We start from the raw sequence: 20,538 nt of genomic DNA on the forward strand, positions 1-20,538 counted from the left end.
GTTTCAAATATTTACTCCTTCTTCAAGCCAATCTTTCCGATACTCCTCAGGCCCCACAGACTCAACCCAACGATCATTACAGCAGCCCCGAATGAGATCCAGTACGTAGACTGATACCCCTTGAGCAAAGCGACATTTCTGCCCGACCTTGGTAGTTCATGCTCAACTACAGAGTTAGAGGCAACGGCGGTAATGGCGAGGCCAACGGACATGCCGATCTGAGAAATAGTGTTAAATACTCCACCAGCCAGCCCGTGTGTCTTTGGAGGAAAAGCTGAAGTAATCACAAGATTCGACACGGTGAAGAGTGTGTCGGCGGAGATGGGGATGAGGATAGTGGCGAAGAATGGCGCCGTCCAATAATTCCATTCTGGGCTTGCTACAGCCATGAGCAAAGGCGCGATTGACGATGCGATGGCTGCACAAGTACAGAGAATATCAGCTGAAACACGTTTGACGAGAAAGCCGGTCACGATATTAGTAATGAGGCCTGATATAACCATGGGAATGAACCGGACGGAGGCCGTTAGTGCTGAGCTCCCCTGGAGCTGCTGGAAGTAGAGAGTTGTGAAGAATTGAAAGGAATTAAAGATGGCCCAAGTGAAGAATACCGAGATGCAGACGCATGTAAAGTTTCGAGCACGGCGGGGGGCGTGGATGTCGGATTTGAAGAGATTTGGCGGGACCATGGCAACGCGCCCGAGCCGCTCCTGACGATGGATCCAAAAAACGAACCCTGCGAGAAAGACGGCCGAAAGAGCCAAGGCGATGGCGTTACCCGGTTTGGCTAATTCACGGATTGACACGCTGATGGTTCTATGGACTTTATTAGCATACCTCGATGTTGAATATAGTATTGCGAGGGGGGCTTGGGATCACGTACGACAATGCATAGGAGAACAGTCCAAGGGACGAACTTATCAGGAGAGTCCCAACCCAGTCAATCTCGGTTGCCAACCGTCTCCATGTTACGGGAACAACCTTGCGCGGGTCCGCAGGAATCTGCCAAAACGCAACGAGGAGGATCAAGACATTGACCCCTGCGATAATATAGTACCCGTACCTCCAGCCGATACTAGCAATAAGCACACCTCCCATGACGATTCCTAGCGAGAAGCCCACCGGCTGCGCTGCACCCAGACATGCGAATGCTATATTCCTTCTGCCTCCAGCTGCAAAGGCGGAGGTTATGATGCTCACGGCACTAGGAAGGCACAGGGACATGGCAATTCCGGATATGGCGCGGAACATAATGAGCTGGATACCCGTCTTTACCAGACCACATCCCAGTGTAAAGGCACATAGTATCCCACACCCGGCTAGATAGACTGGCCGGCTACCGACAACGTCTGCAATGGATCCGGATAAAAGAAGTGTGCATCCGCAGGTCAATCCATATACCGATGCAGGCCTATGTGACAATGAATCAGGACCTTGATGGCAGCAGAGGTACGCAAAAGAAGAACTTACCATAACAGTAAACTCTCTTTGAGCCCAATGTCAGCTGCAATGACCGGCAGCCCCACGGTTAATATACCGGTCAACACGGAGTTCATCAACACCATGCTCGAGGCAGCGGCAATAATCACGGCAGCCTTCCCTCTCGGGATAGGAGGAACAGAAAATGTGCTGGCAACCTCTTCATCGCTGTCATCTGGATCACGGCGGACGCCATGGCTGGTGACGTTCTCCGAGCTCTGTGTCTCCCTGGCCTCACCAACGAGACGGGTAGTTTTAGGGACGCCATGGACCGCAGCTGGAGCAATCAATTCTATTGCCGTCTGTGACATGCTAGCCGGCTTCCTTGGGACTATTGGACTGGTACCCTTGATATGAAATGAATTATACGTCGCAATTATCCGTATAATATATAGATAAAAGAATGCCCAAGCAAGGAAACTGTGTGAACGTTTTTTTCTACTCCAAAGTATGAAATACTTCAATAAGTAAAAAAAAGCTACTTATTGGCGGGAGCTCAAGACAGTATAAGAAAATCCGAGAGAGCAGGCCCCACGTCGTAATGGCCAGAATCCGCGCTATCTTCCGGCTTCCGGCTGTGCCAAAGGCGTTGGTGTTGGCTCCACCCGGGGTGTTTAGCAATATCCGGGTCAATTCAGGTGGCGGGAGGATCAAAGATGGGTTCAGGATTCCTGTTCCGAGGACTCATCATATCTTCATTTCGGGGTTGTCCCTTTGATGTTATTGTTTCTTCCTATATGCGTCGATGCCGGTTGATATGTGCATCAAAGGGAAAACGGTTTCGCCGACGTTTCTTTTGCCTTTTCCGGAACATCCGCGGTCACGTGGAACATGGCGTGATGACGTGATGCCCTAAGCCCTAACTTCTGAGTTTACTGGGACGCGTCGCGTTTTGCTTAATTGAAGACGCCATCCCCATTATCAAAAAGTTGGTCGACGCGAAAGAACAGTTGATATACCGGTCAATGCCTCATTCTATCTCTTCAAAGGACGCATCGATGGAGGACAAAGACGCGGAGGTGCTCCCAGACGCTCCCCAGCCAGACGATACCCAAAAGACCGCGGAGGACGAAGCTACCGGCCTAGAAGGAGACGCAGACAAGGACGCGAAAAAAGAAGCCAATTTAGAGGATATATTATTCAAGGACGACGACGATGACGATGTCAAGAAACCAAAGGAAGAATCCGCAGAGGAGAAGAAGGACGTCAAGCTAGAGGACATGTTTAACGACGATGACGACGAAGATGAAGAGTTTCCAGATTCGGATGCAGTAGAGATACCAAAGTAAGGAATGCCTCTTAACGCGTTGGATGGCCGGACAATGGTACTAATTCATTCGATTCACAGACAGCCCGCGCCTCCTACTGCTCAAGTCGACCCGGAGTCGATGTCTGCCTTTTACCAGCGCCTATTCCCATTCAAATATCTCTTCCAATGGCTTAACCACGGTATACAGCCATCTACGGATTTTGGTAACCGAGAGTTTGCATTCACGCTTCCAAACGATGCGTATTTACGATATCAATCATACCAAATGGCGGATATGTACGTCTCTACCGTTCTACCTTATATATCTAACAAGCTGACCGTTTGCCTAGGCTTCACAAAGATGTGATGCGATTAAACCCCTCTCGTTTTGAAATCGGCCCTGTCTACACCACAAACCCACGAGACCGCAAAAGCTTACCGAAACCAGGCGCCTTCAAGCCCATCTCGAAGGAACTAGTCTTCGATATCGATTTGACAGATTACGATGATATAAGAACATGCTGTAGCAAAGCTAATATATGTCTCAAGTGCTGGTCATTTGTGACAATGTCCATCAAGGTAATTGACGCTGCTCTACGGGAAGACTTTGGGTTCGAGCACATCTTGTGGGTGTACTCTGGACGAAGAGGCGCTCACGCTTGGGTATGTGATAAAAAGGCGCGCAATCTCCCAGACGACAGACGGAGGGCCATCGCCGGATACTTAGAAGTGGTTCGTGGAGGCAGTCAGAGCGGGAAACGTGTCAACCTCAAACGGCCCTTACACCCACATATCGCTCGAAGTCTCGAGACCCTGAAACCATATTTTGCCTCTACTATTCTTATGGACCAGGACTCGTTCAGTAAGCCGGATCAAGCCAGTCGACTTCTCGAGCTACTTCCAGATAAGACGTTAAAGGCAGGGCTGCAGAAAAAATGGGAGTCCGCGCCTGAACGATCTAGCAGTAGCAAGTGGGCGGATATCGATGCCGTTGCAAGGACGAGCTCACGCGGCCTTGACACAAAAGCTTTACTAGAGGCGAAACAAGATATCGTTCTAGAATATACATACCCGCGGCTCGATGCCGAAGTCAGCAAGAAACTGATCCATTTGCTCAAGAGTCCGTTTGTTGTTCACCCAGGCACTGGCAGGGTATGTGTTCCAATTGATATTCGGAAAGTGGACGAGTTCAACCCCCTAGAAGCCCCCACTCTATCAGATCTCTTGGATGAGATCAATTCCTGGAGTCCATCACAGGCGAGCCAGCAGGATCAGATGCCAGCATCGGATAGCGGCAGCGGCCAGGACGAGACCGATACTGCTGCTAAACCAAGGAAGGTACAGGACTATGAGAAAACGAGCTTGAAGCCATACATCGACTACTTCCGCTCCTTCGTTGCAGGGCTAAACAAGGATGAACGACCAGTTAAGAGAGAGAGAGCAGAGGATGGCTCCAATGCCATGGAGTTTTAGTTTATAATTTAATTCCTTAATAGCTCTGTTTTACTTCCTATGGAAGGGATGGTTGATTGTTTCTATGTCAGTATGGAGTAAGGCTGGATATATGTCTTTAGGCTCTTTGTTGAAGGGCGCTGGATCATTTCAATGACTATATTAATCAATACCATTCTCGATATCTACGAGCTATTCAAGCATTCATTTACTGCTCAGAACTGTAACATAATCTACGACATGTTTCCTATAGATAGACATGCTACACATATTTGCTGCGGAGACAATAACCGTAATCATGTCAATAGTCAATAAATAGAATACAGGAGTTGACGTTGAATTATTTATAATATATGTTACATGTTTTTCGTTTCTCGGCTGGAACCCACCCCAACTCCAGCAGCCCCTTGCCTACCAGTGCGACGAATGAAGAATGGGAGATGTTGCATTATGGCTAAAATTTCCGTTTAGTTGTTTCCAACGAAATTCTTGAGGCCTGTGAAGAAGAAAAGGCGTTAGTATGAGTGATATAAGGGTAAGATAACGAGCTGATAAACGTACTTCCAAGCCAGCGGACATATTCCTTCTGCTCCTTGAAATCAATGTAGTCTGGGACGAACGATGCAAGGGCGGTGTCAACACCTCTCTCATCGAGATAGCGCTCAATGAGAGCCTGGAGGTCCTCATCCAAGTTGCCGAATGGTGGGCCAGCATACAGGCTCTGTCTCTGCCATTCCTTGTCGGGGGTCTCGGCATTGGCAAGCTCTGGGTTCTTGAAGTAGGAAACGTTCTCGATCTGGATCAGACCGTCACGGGCAACGGCATCAACGTGCATGGCTCCCTTGCCTGGTTTCTCAATGGTAACGTCGACACGGGCAAGGTATCCAGGCTCTAGAGGCTGGTCATCCATAGTATCTTCGGGGTTTCCGGCGGCGGGGTCACCCTTGGTGGAGCGGGAAGGGTCCATGTCCATTTCATCTTGGAGGGCGTTGTCGGCGAAGTCCTCTTCAGGGTTGATGTTCTGGAGATCGGCGATGGTGAATGAGATGCGGATTCTATAGCACGAATTAGTATACGATACACCGTAGACGGAGGCGCTATCACAGTAGCAGCAGACGTACTTCTCGTCACCAAATTTCCTGGTCAAAACGACCTCTTCTTCTCCGGCTTTGTCAACGATCTAAGACTTTGTTAGCACCGGCCTTGTAGCAGAGTCTTCTCAGAGAATTACCTCGAATGGGCCGTTCTCTAGGTAGTATTTTAGAGACTCAGGGAGCTCTTCGGTTTCTCCGCTCTCGGTCTCCAGGGCAAGTTCTTCCTGGAATTTGGCAGCTAGCTCAACATCGACTACTTCCCAGTTAGAACACGCTCTAGAACAACGTAGGATCAAAGGAAATGGGCATCGAATTACCTTGGCCAGCAGCCTCGAACCTAGGGCCCGAAGTCGAGAATGGAGCGTATGTGGAACGGGGCATGAGCTTCCATGTTGGCTGGAAGAGGGCAGATCGCTGCAAAGGTCTGAAGGCTGAAGTAGTGAGGGATCTGGAGAGGGTTCGAGGAACCGATCTGGTCAAAGAGCGTATCGAGAACATTGTGATGGATGTGAAGTGTGTAGAGGGCGTAGTATAATGGAGTTGTGGTATGGAGGTTGGAGTGTTGATGATGTTTAGTTTAGAGCAAGAAAACTTGGGCTAAAGAAGTTTTCTGAAGCTGGCTTCCACGCGCCAAGACTTTATCCCTTTCCACTTAACCTTCCATATAAAACTTGGGCTTACAGTTGATGGCCTGCTTATATATCGATATTTCTTGTTACAGCCAGTCCTTGGGGCAAATGTGAATCTAGACGCAGGTATACAGAAGAAGTTCTACAAGATTATGAAGAATGACAATTCCTGAACTCTGGTAAATTGTTGTACGCCTGCGCATATATAGCAATATCATAAAGTCATCATTTCGTGTCAAGGATCAGATTAGGTACAATATACAGAAGAATATGGTATCATCGCGGCAACAGGGCCAGAGCAGCTTTAGGAAAGGCCCTTTGGCGGGAATAGCGACGGCCGCTTGCCTCCGTCTTTGGTCAGCCTAACAAACTTGAGATTGCTCATTGCAGACCACTCCTGATTCCAGTTACGCAGCCGCTTCATGTTGTCCTCAGACTCTAGGTCGGGCATCCAGAAGCCCGTCTCGTATTCTTTTTCTTCCGCTGCAATCTTTTCTGTCAGTACTTCCTGGCGCTTGCTTGGTGGCCGGCCTTTTCTATGGGCGTCCTGCTGCTCTTTTAGCTCTGGCTTTAGGCGATCTAGGTATCTGTAACCGGATCTATTAGCATATGTGCATTGCTTTCGTTCAATTGGACGATTTTCAGTAAAATTCTCGCGGCAGTCAGGGCGGAACGTACTGTTGTAGTAGTTTGACGACATCTTCTGATGTTGGAGGTGTTTCAAGATCCTTTATGCAATCACTAAAGTAGACTACTCTATCAACTACACTGCCAGGTTAGCATCCAACTCTGATTATCAAGGTGCGCAGAACACGTACAAACTCACCATAAGTTTGTCTTCCCTTCATCGTCGTAGCTGCTGCTCGGGCCAATTTCTCTTCCCTCCCACCTGCTCGGCGCAGGCGCCTTGCATCTCTACTCTTCTCGTGGAGAGAGTCTAGCTTCCCCTTTTTCTGGGAGAGCTTCTTGGTGATCTTATTCAGGTTCTTCGTCATTTTGTCTGTGTCTTCAAAGCTGTCCTGTTATCTGCTTCCCGCCCGCCAAAATATTTTTTTATCAAAGTCGCGGCAGAAAATAAGGCGGTGTCCCTTGCTGAGTAATTGTCACGTGCACATTATGCCAAACGACGAGTTCGTTCCTCGATATAAAACTGCTTCGATCAAGCAAGAGGAAGCTCCTGGCTAATATCGAATCCTGTTAGATATATCCATCAGACTGTTCCTATGCACGTCAAGTGAGATCCCAGCTTCCTATGCATATAACGAGTCACAGGCCCTTCATCCGCAGTCACCTAGACAGTAAGGCCATCGGTACTTCGTAGATGTCAAGGTGGAGAAAGAGATGTCCTCATGGATGCCAGATCATGGATCAGAGGCTGCTGCCATATGTCAGACAAGTGTAGCGGTTTGGGACATGTTTAACTAGGATAATCAGCCTATCCAGCTAATACCACATAATGCCGTCCCAATACCTCTCCAGTTTGGTCATATAACCATCAAGTAAACGATAGGCAGAGTTGAGGCTGCAGCGTATATAATAGCAACAGCATCTCGCCCTCTCAGTAACTAAGATGGAACCTCCACGGTGTTAATTATGTTTACTTGGTGGAAGAGTGGAAGTTGAAGCCAAGTTCCTTCCACGTGACCATCTAGGAAATCGCGTCTGACCGCGTCGAGGTTGCTGCAAAGATCGATGGTTGCCAGTGCTACTCGACCACCCTTGCCCTGCTACAGCCTGACTCCTGGACAAGTTTTGCGTTCTGTTTACTCCTTTAGCCCGGTCTGTTCTATACCCATGGATCACCGCGCTCGAAGGTTTGCCAGTTCTTAACCGATCTGGACGTAGTCAAAACCTGGGGTTAGTGGTTTGACGCCAACATGGGAATTGCGGGTAAGTCATGATTGACCCGTCCAAGCTATATTATTGATGTGTCTAACAATACCTACAGGACTCCACGGACTCCTAAAATCGATCCAGAAGCCTTGCAATGTTAAAAAATTCGCTGGCCAGACCCTTGGGGTCGACGCATATGGGTGGTTACATAGAGGGACGATTGCCTGCGCATACGAATTGGCACTTGGAAAGCCTACCACAAAGTACGCTGGCTCTGACATGTATTGTCCTTTGTAAGGTTACGTTCTGATTCAGGATATAGATATGTCGATTTTGCCATGAGTCGCGTGCGGATGCTTCAACATTATGGAGTCACCCCATATATCGTGTTTGACGGCGGATTGCTCCCAAGCAAGGAGAAAACGGAGGTATCGAGGGCCGCCAGGCGAGAGGAGAGTAAGAAACTAGGTGAAGAGCATATGCGGAGAGGTAGGGTCACTGAAGCATACCAAGAATTTCAAAAGGCAGTTGACGTCACGCCTTACATGGCCCGCATCCTGATTGAAGAGCTGAAGAAGCACAAGATCCAATATCTGGTAGCTCCATATGAAGCCGACCCTCAATTGGTATACTTGGAGAAACAGGGAATCATCAATGGCATTATTTCAGAGGATTCGGACATGCTCGTCTTTGGCGCCAAACGACTACTTTCGAAACTTGACAAACACGGCGACTGTATTGAAATTAGCCGGAGTGACTTCGCTGCGTGTCGGGATATCAGCCTGATAGGTTGGACGGATGAGAATTTCCGCCACATGTGCATTCTCAGTGGCTGTGACTACCTTGCAAATATCCCTAAAATGGGATTGAAAACGGCGTATCGAGGTATTAGAAAGTATAAATCGGTGGAACGGGTGGTCAAAATGGTTCAGTTCGATGGATCGAATCGTGTGCCACCAGGTTATCTCGAAAGCTTCAAACGAGCTGAACTTACGTTCCTGCATCAGCGGCTGTTTTGCCCCACTGCGAAAGCCTTGGTCATGCTTAATCCCCTTGCCGATGGCGGAAACGGAGAGGACATGCCATTCATCGGTGCTATGCTGGAGCCCGATGTAGCGATTGGGATTGCCTGTGGGGATATCGACCCAATCACCAAGGAGCCGATCGAGATAAGGCCGTCATACCCAGAACGAGAAAGACTGGTTCGAACAGGAAGAGAATCTATAACCTCGAACAATGACAAGAAACCAGTTAAGGAAATACGCGAATTCTTTACGCCGAAGCGTGTTCCACTGGCGGAACTCGACCCCAACTCAATGACTCCTTCACCAAGGCCAAATCAGCCACTGACGAGCCGACAGAATCGATACTCTCTCGCTGCAAACCGAGTATCAACTCCACCCAGCGTCACCAGGAGTGCATCCTCTATACCAAACACTCCGTTGGACCGGGCCCGACGGACAGAAATGTTCCTCAGGGGTGCATCTCAAATACCACCGCCGCCACAAGTTCAGAAGAGACAGCGTCTCTGTTCGGACTCCGACGAGGAAAGCTTAGCGGGAAGCATGACCGAGGTGAGCAGTCGATTCTTCGCTGCCACCGGAGAAGCCACAGTCACGCGCAAGGACACGAGCAAGAAGCTCAAGAGTAACAAGCTGCATGTGTTTTCAGATCAGGTCACTTCTTTATCCCCAGGTCAGGCTCTAGGCAGTGATCAAGTCAAGCAGTCTACAACCATGGATAGCCCTTCGCTGCCGCTCTCATCAGATCGCCTCTCTCCGTCAGTTTTTCCAAAAGATCTCGGTAACTCACAGGCACCCTCTACGGCGTTGTCCAAGGAGGCATCTTCGAACCTATCCACCATGGCCGACAGCCGATCGGTAGATGCAGACTCCGACCCTTCCTTATTCGAGAGTGTGCTAGACTACAACATAGAGCGCCATAACCTGAACTTGCGTGAGAAGTATGCCTTCAAACCCTTGGGGCAGAGTGAGAGTGAGACGTCGCAAGTAAATGGGACCCCAGTTGAGAGTACCCTCATGCCAAGCCCGTTGCCAGGCAAAAGCGTCAAGCGGACGCCATCTTCCCAGCTCCGTGCCACGCCGTTACAACGGCTAAAACAAAATGCTCTTGCCCGCTCAAAGTCTATGAACAGTCTGCGGCTACCGCTGCCCAGCGGCCAGCCAGAAAACAGCGCCGAATCTACCACCGACATATCAGCCGAGCGCCGTTCTCCAGCCAGGAGAACTATCTCACAGGTCGGAAGTGAGGATATGATCATCCCGAGCAGCGACAACTTGAACGACGAAGAGCTCGACAGCCAGGAAGTTGCCTATTCCTTCGATTTGTCTGAATATGCCTTCAAAAAAGCGTAAAGCGATCGGATTCTTCCATTTTTGATATACGTTTCGGGCGTATGCTTTTTTTGTTCATTGGGATATAACTACACAGCTAACAGGTGATTCTGGAGTATTGGTAAAGTGGCAGACTGGAGTTTTTGGGACCGGTGGTTTATTATGCTGGTATAGCGAGCAAGCATTGGAGTTTGGGCATGTGAGGTATGGCATATATGTATTGAGTTGAGCCTTCTATATGCATTGTTTACCCTTCTATGCAGTGTTTACTGTTTCCACTTTTTATGCACTTCCATGTCTTGGCGGTGACACGTGCTCTAGTCCAGATGAGGCTAGCGCGCCCCACGTGGTTCCTGACGGGCGGGAAGTTCTGCCAAGGGGCGGTGAGGTCGTTGCCTCGACAACCAGGGCAGTAAACAAAGGGCGCTTAGATAACCCATCGTTGGCCCAGCCACGGACTTTTGATACATCGACCAGGTCGAAGACACCGTCCAGCCACCGCATATCAGCAAGTCTTTCGTTGCCAAGTGACTTCTTCTTGTTCTCTCTCTCTCTCTTTCTCTCTTCCTCTTCACTGTCTTTCTCACGAAGACATCGAAAGAAACCATCGCCTCGACCCGTCGCTCGCTACAGATCTATTCGGTCTCGAGCAGGCTTCCGGATTGCTTTCTCTCACAGCTACGAACCTTACAATCTTCTCTTCTTCCCTCACTTGCACTCATACCTCTCACATATTACACAATACACCTCTATCCTCTCCGTCCGCCAGCAACCTATCGTGCTCGAGGCTCCTAACCATCTCCTAGTTGACCTACTGAGATCGACCACGATCGCCGCCTTCACCTTTTACGAACGGTCCGCTCTCGTTTCCTGATCACAGTAGCCTTCCACTCACGGCAAGGCTACCTCATTCGACTCTGTACGGTTGGGTCGGAGCATAGGGTTACCGTTTGGTCGGGTTAATCAGTCACCACCCCTCCAAGACCCTGAGGGGCGGGAGTTGGACTCTCTGGAAGGGCTTAGCAACGAATTCAAAGGGAGAATTGGCCCAGCGCTAATCGATTCAAGATGCCGGAGCTACGGTTTATGGCTGGCATTGGCCGTGAGTTCTTTACCTCCCACAAGTGAGAGATAACGGTCGAACATAAAACTGACGCTTTACGAATTTAGGGTTCCTTCCTATGGTTGGATATCACCATGTTCTCATGTTATTCGTTGCAATCTCCATTCTACTACTATGTGAGTATGCGCCTGAGCACAGTATCACTTTGGGACTAAAGCTAACAGACGTCTACTTGTAGCTCTACTACTAGCCGGCTGCTCTTCTTCGTCTCCACAAATCCCCAGCATCTTCCTAATATCGATGTTCTATGAAAAATATCCAGCAGTCATGAGTACCGCCCAGGCAGACCCTGGACTCGTGCCAACAATCGCAAACATCGTCGGAGGCGCCCATTTGGAGGTTCGAGTAGGGTATTTCGGGATCTGTATCCAGCGAAATGGCGGCGGCTTCCTCTGCAATCAGAACGCAACTATCTTGGCAGAATCTCTCGGTGTGGAGAGCGATCCATTGAATCTGATATGGGTTGCATCCACATTTAAAGATGCTGTAGTATTTCCATACCTCATGTGAGTATACCCTGCATAAGGCGAAAAAACACCCCCCAATCGAAAATGGACACCAGCTAACTTATTTACCAGTATCGTTGCACTGATTTTCGCATTCTTCTCCTTCCTCCTCCTTGCGACTTTCCCTGGTTGGCATGAGGAGCTCAATAACCAAGGATCCGATATCGAAGTAAAGCCGTTCCCCTCTCGGCCTGTATCACAAGTCGCACTCGCATTGATTTTCGTCGCCTCCGTCTTCATTCTGGTGTCAGTCCTCTGGCAGCACACGGCATCGGTAGCGGCGAGTACAATAGCCCAAGACCTGGGGAACGGCAGCGTGAAAAGCGGAGTCGGAACGTCAGCCATGTTACTAGGCTGGTTCGGCTTCGCATTCTTCATCATCGTTTCCATCGGCTTGCTTTGCATGATTTTGAGTATCAGCTATTTCTCGCAGTTGACAGATGATTGATCTGTTATTTCCCTTATCCTGATCATTTCCTTTTTCTGTCCACGCCTGAATATATCCCCCCATATGTTGCTTTCTTTTTGTCCCCTTGATGACTTACTATTATAATGGGTTTGGAATGTGGATTGGGACATTACTTGCATTTAGATATAAACGAGCTACCCCGACGTCAAAAGCCCTTTCGACGCGACACCCTTTCACCCTTTGTTTCCCCGGCTGTTCGCATGTTTTCTGTTGCTCCCTTTTTGACGCGCTGTATATGAAATATTTTCTTCGCGGCGGTGTTTGGAGTTTTTTTTTTTTGGAGGAATACATTGTTCGAACAACTTCGCCACGGCCAGTTGTATATCGTGTCCTTGATAAGTAATGCGCACCCCCGATGAAAAACCGAATTAAAGATATTACCCTTGAAATCCCACCTTCTCGTACATATTGCTGTTGTATGGTGTTTGTTGGTGCCATGCCATATTTACATCGTGCCTTGTAACGCCCACGCGACTACGCCAAATCAATCAATTCCAGTCATCGACGCGTTTTTATCCCAGTAAAATATATTATAATTAAATATTAAAATTAAACACTCAAGTACGCCGTTTTATAGGGGTGATTGACAGTTTTAAGAGTGAATGGTGGATGTTTTGCGTTTTGTCGCATTTGCTTACCTTTTTTTTTAATTTTTGTTTTAAATTTAAAAACGTAAATATATAGAAAACAAAATGGTTGCAATCATATATTTACAAAACCACAGCCTCCAGGGCGTTGCATGAGTTCAATGATACAAGACCGAACATGCAGATGATGTATATTGATCTTTTTATAAAATTAAAACCCAAGGAAACGTTTGGGGATCATCAGTTGGTTCGCCGAACTATCATATACGCGGCATTGGAGAGAAACGAGACGTGGAGAATAGTAATTGATATTTAGAAATATACAAGTCACCATGAAGCTATTCCTGACAATTCATCAACTGAATTAACCTGTCCCATCCACCAACGAACCATATCGCATAGATGCAAAAGAATAAGCATATATCGGAAGGTATCAAACAACGCCCACGATCCATCGGAATGGCTTGGATCAAGTAGAGAAACTCCAACAGAGATACGACAAACACACATAAATAGTGATACAAGAAAAGATCGAGAAAGAAAGAAGAAACCATGGACGATATTCGACCCATGATGCACATGGACAGAAATTGACTAGTAGTTCATCACAGGGCCACCTCCAGGTCCTCTGGCAGGGCCTCTGTCGTCCATCGTATCGTGACCGCCACCGCCGGTGTTATGGTCATCTAACGACCTATATCGTGATGCATGGCCGTCTCCTCTACCACCTCCACCGGCTCCACGACCGCGACCTCGGCCACCGCCCCTTCCACCTCGTCCGCCTCTACCACGGTTTCCACGGAAAGATGGCTGGGGTCCGTTACCGCGACGATTACCTTCGTCATTATAGTGGCGATGATAATTCTGAGGTCTCCCGCCGGAATATTCAGGCGCTGGTGGCCGTTGCTGCCTATCACGATAGTCTCGTGGCGACGAGGACTCTGCCTCCTCACGGTTATCTGGCTGGAATCTTCTCTTGCCACCTCGGCTTGAATTGCCGTTCCGTCCTACATCTTCTTCCTGCACGCGCAGGATGGTTTTTTCTCCGACTGCCGTGTCGAATACTAGAGAGTCATCCTTTGTAACTGGGTTCCAGTTACGGATTTTGCCTGCATCTGTTGGCCGCACGCCCTTGCGCATACCAAGAACAATAATAGGCTCTGGGTTATCAGTGTGGATAACCTCAGAGCTATCAAGAGGACTGACTCTTGCAGCCCATAGCTTGTGCTCATACGTCCCGGTGCCTGTGACGCGCCAACGGACGACCTTTCCAAGACCGCCAACCTTATCAAGTATAGGTTTAGGGGCTGATCGCGGCGTGATCAAGACACTATTCGACATGAATTTGATCTCAGTCGTGTCAGCAACGCTGGATGATATTAGTGGAAGGAAAATATTATCTATAAGCCGAGCAGTATCGGCGTTTGAGAGAATGTATCCCGTGTAGAATGTAGTCTTTGAGAGCTCAAGTCTGCCATATGGCGATTTGGTGATATTTGCACCAGGAGACCCTAGTGATGCATTGTGCGAGTTGACCATCCGTTGTATCTCGGCTGCCTCTGTTACCGGAGACAAGTATTTAGCTAACTCAGCCACTTGGATCACTTCAGCCGTGATGGGCTTTCGGGTAGCTGATGGACCAGCTGCCAGGGCATCTTTATTGAACTGCTCAAAAAAGTCGCGGAAGCCTTTAACACTGTTTGTTGTGAGTGGTTAAAGACTTTTTTGAAAAGATTGACCATGATAAGCGCACAAACTTACTGTTTTACACGGTCTTCGTAGACTCGGATTTCATCTGCATCTTTATACGTACGCATTAGGTCGTCTAGTAAATTCTGTTTAAACTTCATAGTAGAAGCGAAGCGTTGGTTGTTCGGGCCAACCTCCGGCTTCAGACAGACCAGATCAAATGTCAATTGTTTACTCTTGACCATGCGCCCGATAAGATCGGCGAATCCACTCTCAGACCTTCCGGTGAGGAGAACGGTGAGGGCATCTTTTTGTTTCATACTCAGTTGAACCAATTGGGCCTTATTTGAAGTCAGTTGGTGGTGGACCACTGTATCAACAAATCACGGGTATCGTACTATCTGCTCATTCCACCATCCTACCCAAGCACGGGCTTCTTCAACTTCGAGTCCATCTCCTGTTGAACCGAGGATATTCGAATCATGCCACCAGCCACCCTTTGCAAAGCATTCATATGACTGCAGGAAGCCGATTGTAGGCCCATTCCACAACTGTGGGTTAGGCAAAGGACTTAGGAAGACTTGGTATATAGTTAGCCGTCGCGTTCAAATGTATGCAGCGCATCTGGGGCCTCCGTACGGGTGTTGTCAAAGTCGTAGACGTGAATCGCTTTGATATCGGGAATGGCTAGATTTGGCGTGTTAGCTTCCACGCAAAGGTCCAAGAACAGCGCAAAAATATGCTAGTATTCGGTTTCAATTGGACACCCACAAGGAAGGACGCCTTCATTGAGGCATGACCATCGTTTCAACGCGGTTGTCGAGTAGGTCGCAGGTCTCTGGGGGTTGAACCGCGTTGCGCTGGTGGCTATAGCTGGCGCCATCTGAGCGTAAGCAGATATAAGTCTCGGGGATCTGAGTGCCTTAAGCATAGGAGAGCATTACTATCGGTATCATGGACGAGTCGAGTCGTCAACTTGACATGCTGCAGACACTTGAGATCAAGTTTCCCAAGTCCTTTCACGCTTGCATCAAATTGCTTTTTTCTTCTTTGGCTTCAAAAATATTTTATTAGGTAAGCTGAGTATTATATTCACGTGACCAAGCATCTATCTCGGCCCAAAAAGGCGACAAACGGTCATTCAACGTCGACATCTCCAACGTTGAGCCCTCTATTGGCCATATGTGCTTTTGATATGCATGCCAATGGCCCAGGATGTGGAGGGGAGCCAGGATGTACTTTGCAAGATGATAGCAGATGTCAACCGGGACGACCAGGATGCAGAAGATGCCAGACCCTGCGTAATCTGTTTGGACAAGCTTGAGAACGCTGGCACTGCGATTCCTTGTAAACACGCCAATTTCGACCTACAGTGTCTTTTGCTATGGCTGGGTGAACGCCCAGCTTGCCCTCTATGTAAGTACGGCCTCATTTCGTCGGGTTGAAGGGTGGATCATGAGATATGTTGCTCATACATCTATATAGGCCAGGCGGTGGTAACTGGGGTGAAGTACGATATAGATGCTTCTGATGGCGAGAAGATAATTTGGCTACCTACTCGCACCCCAACTGAGAGTAAAGAAGGCACTCTTAGCCCTGGACATAGACGGAGACAGAGGATACCGCGTCCTGGTCCTCGTGGCCATGCAGAAGTAGTAGACTCTGCCCTGCTGCGTCGTCGGCATATATACCGCCACCGACTGTATAGTCTACGGGTGGGTTCGAATCGATATTCTCACTATCGAGAACTCACGCCCCAGATGGTTGATAGGGACGATAAGCTCCTCTCCCGGGCCCGAAGATGGATCCGGCGTGAGTTGCAAGTTTTTACCTTTTTGAACGGGGGCAATCGAGATGGAGATAGGACCGGTGTAAGGATAGGGAACCCGGAGTATCTGCTGGAGTATATCATTGCCGTTATACGCACGGTAGATATGAAGGGGAGCGCGGGACAGGCAGAAAAGCTGCTGCAGGAGTTCCTAGGTAGAGAGCATGCGTCGCTGTTTCTGCATGAGTTGCAGTCTTGGTTGAGAAGTCCCTTCGAGACTCTGAGAGAATGGGATGCAACAGTTCAGTATGATGAGCGTGGGATATCGCGATATTTCGAGCTTCAAGACAACAGCTCTATGCTATATACGGAGTGATATATATCTAAAATCGTGAATCATCAGGGTCGTTATATACGGGAAACAGCCATTCATCGTCTCCCGAATCGGCCTCCGCCCTTCTGGCCGCCTCGACTCCGTATCTTCAAGGAGCGGTAGTTGGCGTGAGCCTCTGCTTTGATTTTTCTCAGCTTCTTCTCGGGTTTATTCTCAGCTCCTGTCGTTAAACCAGGTTTGACTGGTTTTGCACGGCTCTTCTTGGGCATATACGTGCCATCTCCTTCAGGGTCGTCACTAGAATCATTACCGTCAGGAGGAACCGACGTTCTAGAGGCTGGGAGTTCGTCATCGCTTTCCTCAACCAACGACTCCCATCGAGGCTGGGCCACTGGTTTGTTACGAGAGGGCCTAAGCCGGGATAATTTGGTGGTTCGTTTCTGGCCTTTCTTCTTATAAGTCTTGTAGGTCTTCGAGGGAGATTTGTTAGCATCGGCAGCGGCATCTCCCTCCTCGCCATCGACTTCGGGATCTGAAAATATCTGCGTCTCTTCAACTCGGTCTTCCGAATCGTCGACCGTCTCTTCTTGATCCGCATTCTGCCCATCTTGCAACCGTTTCGCAAACGAGCTTATCCCCTTTCCGAATAACTTCTGCGGCATGCGTACGGCCACTGGCACAGGGCTATGGACGCCCGGTGAACGAGCCCGGCCTTTCGCAGCGGGAGAAAGGAAATTCTTGCGTCGTAGGAAAGACGGCGTTTCCGACTCCAAGGCTCCACGAGCATCATCGTCGACACCCTCGTCTTCTGCAATTGTCAGGCATCGATTCGCCGTTGGCGTTGCGAAAAAGCTCGATAGATAGAATTTACGCGCCGAAGATAACGGAGTGGATGCATATCTTAGTCTTCGCGCTGTGGCCGTGGCACTCCCTCCGGTCGACGGTGTGCCCGCTACCTTGCGAGAGGGTGTCTGCGCTATCCCTGCCGCGGCAATATGTCTGTTTGCTATAGGCGTTTTCTGGCTCGGCGAGCCCACAAGATCGAATAGCCCTAGAGCCTTCCCGTCACGCTGCGGAGTAGGTCCAATAACCTCCTGGAGAGGAAGAGGTGATTCCCGCGGGCCGTTTAATCGGCGAATGTTGGAGGGAGAGTCGTACGGGTCGATACAGGAAGGGTGTAGAGGGTTCACTGCGTTCCTGCTGGGCGTGCATAGCTTTGTAGGCGTTTTGGCCGTTCCTTCATCGTCGTCGTCTTCAAAAGGGCAGTTCCTCTTCGCTCGCTTCTTAGGTGTTTGATGCTGCTGCTCGTGTGGGCGGGCGACTGCTCCTGTTCCTTTCCCCGGTTTTCGAGAGCACTCTGATCGTAGCCGTGCATACTCTTTGTACTTTTCAGCTGTAGAATCATCGTTAGGCCGTACTCTATATACACCTTTGAAATACTCGTCTCTCGAATAATGGTGAACGTACCGATGACTGGATCATTCTTTATATCCTCGCGACCTGGCTTGCGCGAGGCGTGCAGCGTAAATGTTTTCTCCCACTGCTTCAACTCTGCCCGGAGCGCAGTAGCCTGTCCGTCTGCATCTGTCCCTGCTGCAGCCATCTCGCTGTCCTGTCAACTTATCAACTTGCTGTGGTCTTTTGTTGTCTTCTTTTCTTGTCTTGCTCCAACGCGTAAAGTAGAAATCGCGTATAAATCACGCCAAGCCTCTTTAGTCATCCAACCAATAAAAAGGGCCATGTTTCTATTTACTAAGGCAAAAGATGTATGAAATCCTTCTCGTTAAGGCGTTAATCTATTGTTATTTAATATATCGATTCAATTGATTGTAACAGTTTTGATGGTCGATGGGTTTATTGTTGTACATAGGAAAACAGCGCGGGAAGAAAGAAACACAACATATGAAACGAGATGGAATATAATTTGCCAATGATGAGAATTTACAGGTAGATATGGTGGTGATGATGATGATGATGATGCATGGAGGTATGGATGGTTAGGTTATGGAGGAGGGATTTAACCCAGGAGCATGCGGCGGGGGTCTTCGATGTATTCCTTGATCTGTAAAGGGGTTAGCTACCACGGTATATTAATAGGCAGGCGGGAATTGTCTGGACATACCTTGACCAAGAAAGTAACAGCCTCCCGACCGTCGAGGAGTCTGTGGTCGTATGTAAGGGCGAGATACATCATCTATTAGATAGGTCAGCTTATATGCTTTGCATTCATGATTAGACTGAAGTGGTAGCTTACTGGTCTGATTTCGATCTTGCCGTTGACGACGACGGGCTTGTCCTTGATAGCGTGCAGGCCAAGGACACCAGTTTGTGGCAGGTTAATGATTGGGGTTCCCATGAGGGAGCCAAAGACACCACCCTATCCATCACGTTAGCCTGTAAATATAATTTAATGCAGGATGGAGACTTACGTTGCTGATGGTGAAGGTACCGCCGGCCATATCCTCAATAGTCAACTTGTTGTCGCGGGCCTAACATTACGCTTGTTAGCTTACTCTATGTATAATGCAAAAGTACAAAGACATACCTTCTTGCCGAGATCAGCAATAGACTGCTCGATCTCTACGAGTCCCATATTCTCAACGTTGCGCACGACGGGGGTGACGAGTCCCTTCTCGGTAGCGACGGCAACGCTGATATCGACGTAGTCTCTGTAGACAATGGTGTCGCCACCGTTGGGTCCCTCGATCGAAGCGTTAACAGCTGGAACGTCCTTCATGGCCAACACGCAGGCGCGGGAGAAGGCGCTCATGAATCCAAGCTTGACGCCGGTCTTCTTGAGGACGTCTTCCTTGTAGAGTTTGCGGAATTCCATGAGAGAGGACATGTCGACTTCGTTGAAGGTGGTGAGGGAGGCGGCGGTGTTTTGGGATTGCTTTAGACGTTCGGCGATACGCAGGCGCATACGGTTCATTTTTACCTATACTCGTTAGATCATAGTCAAGATAAGAATAGGATGCCAGGAACCTACTCTGCGCTCATCTCTGTTTCCGGGAGTAGATTTGGCGGCGGCCGGTTCTGGAGCAGCAGCCTTCTTCGCCTGCTTGGGGGCTGGAGCGGGAGTTGGAGCTGGGGCAGCAGTCTCAGACTTGGCTGGAGCAGCCTCTTCCTTGGGCTGTTCCTTTGGCTGTTCGGGCTTGGACTCCTCCTTTGGCTGTTCTGATTCAGCGGGCTTCTCGGCCTTTTCAGCCTTAGCACCCTCTGGGGCAGCACCGAGTTCGAGACGGACGAGATCCTGTCCGACGGTGACGGTATCTTCTTCGGCGGCAAAGAATTCGCGGATGATTCCAGATTGGGTAGCGTTGACAGTTACGTCGATCTATCATGCTGTTAGCCATTGATCGTCATGTCAGCGGAATGCTGAGCATACCTTGTCGGTCTCAATGGTAGCCAATTCCTCGTCCTGCTCGATGTAGTCACCGATCTCTATACTCCGTTAGCAGGCAAGTCAAGTCGTGCGTGACAAAGAGAACCCACCTTTTGAGAACTGCTTCAGGGTTCCCTCCGAGATCGACTCGGCCATCTGAGGCACCTTGACCACTGCATCGGCTACATCGGACAGTTAGAGAATTATATTTGCAGTCTGTACTGTCTGTTTGCCGGGCTTACCGTATGTACGTATCTGGCCGAAGGATCGTGGGAGGACATCGTATCTACCGCCCATTAGCAGCCATTCGAGCCACTCGCCGTGAGGAATACCTACTTGGATCGCAGCGAGTCCAGACGGTATAGAGAAGAAGTTGAGGCGACGGTGACTGGTCTGCTGGCGGTACGTATCGACGAGAAGCAGCGGCAGCTCTGAGGACGGGCGATGATGGGCGTCGAGCGCACGGCACCGGCCAATTGCGATATTCTCCGCGAAGCCATGATAGCTGATAGCGAGTAAGACAAGTAATTAGAAATTAAAGAGATCCCAAGAGTCGAGAGAGACGGTGGTTAAGGTGAGGTTTTTCC

At 49.1% G+C, this 20,538-nt stretch overlaps 9 protein-coding genes across 9 annotated transcripts; 3 read left to right on the forward strand and 6 right to left on the reverse strand.

Annotated features, from left to right (window-relative positions):
- Positions 1–11: 11 nt before the first annotated feature.
- GIQ15_06938 (uncharacterized protein) lies at positions 12–1,790 on the reverse strand (the record flags this gene model as incomplete). Its single annotated transcript, XM_033554355.1, has 3 exons — positions 12–816; positions 884–1,411; positions 1,471–1,790. The coding sequence occupies 3 exons, from the start codon at positions 1,788–1,790 to the stop codon at positions 12–14; spliced, it is 1,653 nt and encodes a 550-aa protein (XP_033403870.1).
- Positions 1,791–2,477: 687 nt separating this feature from the next.
- Positions 2,478–4,201, forward strand: GIQ15_06939 (DNA primase small subunit; the record flags this gene model as incomplete). Its single annotated transcript, XM_033554356.1, has 3 exons — positions 2,478–2,764; positions 2,828–3,025; positions 3,079–4,201. 3 exons carry the CDS (start codon positions 2,478–2,480, stop codon positions 4,199–4,201), a joined length of 1,608 nt encoding a protein of 535 aa, XP_033403871.1.
- A 446-nt stretch (positions 4,202–4,647) lies between these two features.
- On the reverse strand, positions 4,648–5,772 carry GIQ15_06940 (suaprga1; the record flags this gene model as incomplete). Its single annotated transcript, XM_033554357.1, has 5 exons — positions 4,648–4,676; positions 4,742–5,235; positions 5,302–5,360; positions 5,412–5,527; positions 5,592–5,772. The coding sequence occupies 5 exons, from the start codon at positions 5,770–5,772 to the stop codon at positions 4,648–4,650; spliced, it is 879 nt and encodes a 292-aa protein (XP_033403872.1).
- Positions 5,773–6,207: 435 nt separating this feature from the next.
- Positions 6,208–6,898, reverse strand: GIQ15_06941 (uncharacterized protein; the record flags this gene model as incomplete). The annotated part of the gene is made up of 3 exons (XM_033554358.1): positions 6,208–6,490; positions 6,582–6,666; positions 6,730–6,898. The coding sequence occupies 3 exons, from the start codon at positions 6,896–6,898 to the stop codon at positions 6,208–6,210; spliced, it is 537 nt and encodes a 178-aa protein (XP_033403873.1).
- An 882-nt stretch (positions 6,899–7,780) lies between these two features.
- Positions 7,781–10,111, forward strand: GIQ15_06942 (exodeoxyribonuclease 1; the record flags this gene model as incomplete). Its single annotated transcript, XM_033554359.1, has 3 exons — positions 7,781–7,793; positions 7,852–7,999; positions 8,059–10,111. 3 exons carry the CDS (start codon positions 7,781–7,783, stop codon positions 10,109–10,111), a joined length of 2,214 nt encoding a protein of 737 aa, XP_033403874.1.
- A 1,047-nt stretch (positions 10,112–11,158) lies between these two features.
- Positions 11,159–12,167, forward strand: GIQ15_06943 (uncharacterized protein; the record flags this gene model as incomplete). The annotated part of the gene is made up of 4 exons (XM_033554360.1): positions 11,159–11,192; positions 11,261–11,329; positions 11,392–11,719; positions 11,792–12,167. 4 exons carry the CDS (start codon positions 11,159–11,161, stop codon positions 12,165–12,167), a joined length of 807 nt encoding a protein of 268 aa, XP_033403875.1.
- A 1,202-nt stretch (positions 12,168–13,369) lies between these two features.
- Positions 13,370–15,347, reverse strand: GIQ15_06944 (uncharacterized protein; the record flags this gene model as incomplete). The annotated part of the gene is made up of 5 exons (XM_033554361.1): positions 13,370–14,471; positions 14,537–14,805; positions 14,863–15,044; positions 15,104–15,151; positions 15,236–15,347. The coding sequence occupies 5 exons, from the start codon at positions 15,345–15,347 to the stop codon at positions 13,370–13,372; spliced, it is 1,713 nt and encodes a 570-aa protein (XP_033403876.1).
- A 1,314-nt stretch (positions 15,348–16,661) lies between these two features.
- Positions 16,662–18,169, reverse strand: GIQ15_06945 (DNA replication regulator SLD2; the record flags this gene model as incomplete). Its single annotated transcript, XM_033554362.1, has 2 exons — positions 16,662–17,959; positions 18,034–18,169. 2 exons carry the CDS (start codon positions 18,167–18,169, stop codon positions 16,662–16,664), a joined length of 1,434 nt encoding a protein of 477 aa, XP_033403877.1.
- A 414-nt stretch (positions 18,170–18,583) lies between these two features.
- Positions 18,584–20,451, reverse strand: GIQ15_06946 (uncharacterized protein; the record flags this gene model as incomplete). The annotated part of the gene is made up of 10 exons (XM_033554363.1): positions 18,584–18,628; positions 18,689–18,760; positions 18,821–18,943; positions 18,996–19,055; positions 19,112–19,504; positions 19,556–19,903; positions 19,955–20,010; positions 20,062–20,133; positions 20,194–20,237; positions 20,288–20,451. 10 exons carry the CDS (start codon positions 20,449–20,451, stop codon positions 18,584–18,586), a joined length of 1,377 nt encoding a protein of 458 aa, XP_033403878.1.
- Between the last annotated feature and the right edge of the window lie 87 nt (positions 20,452–20,538).

This window comes from Arthroderma uncinatum (assembly GCF_011692745.1).
Source record: "Arthroderma uncinatum strain CBS 119779 chromosome Unknown scaffold5, whole genome shotgun sequence".
NCBI lineage: Eukaryota > Fungi > Ascomycota > Eurotiomycetes > Onygenales > Arthrodermataceae > Arthroderma > Arthroderma uncinatum.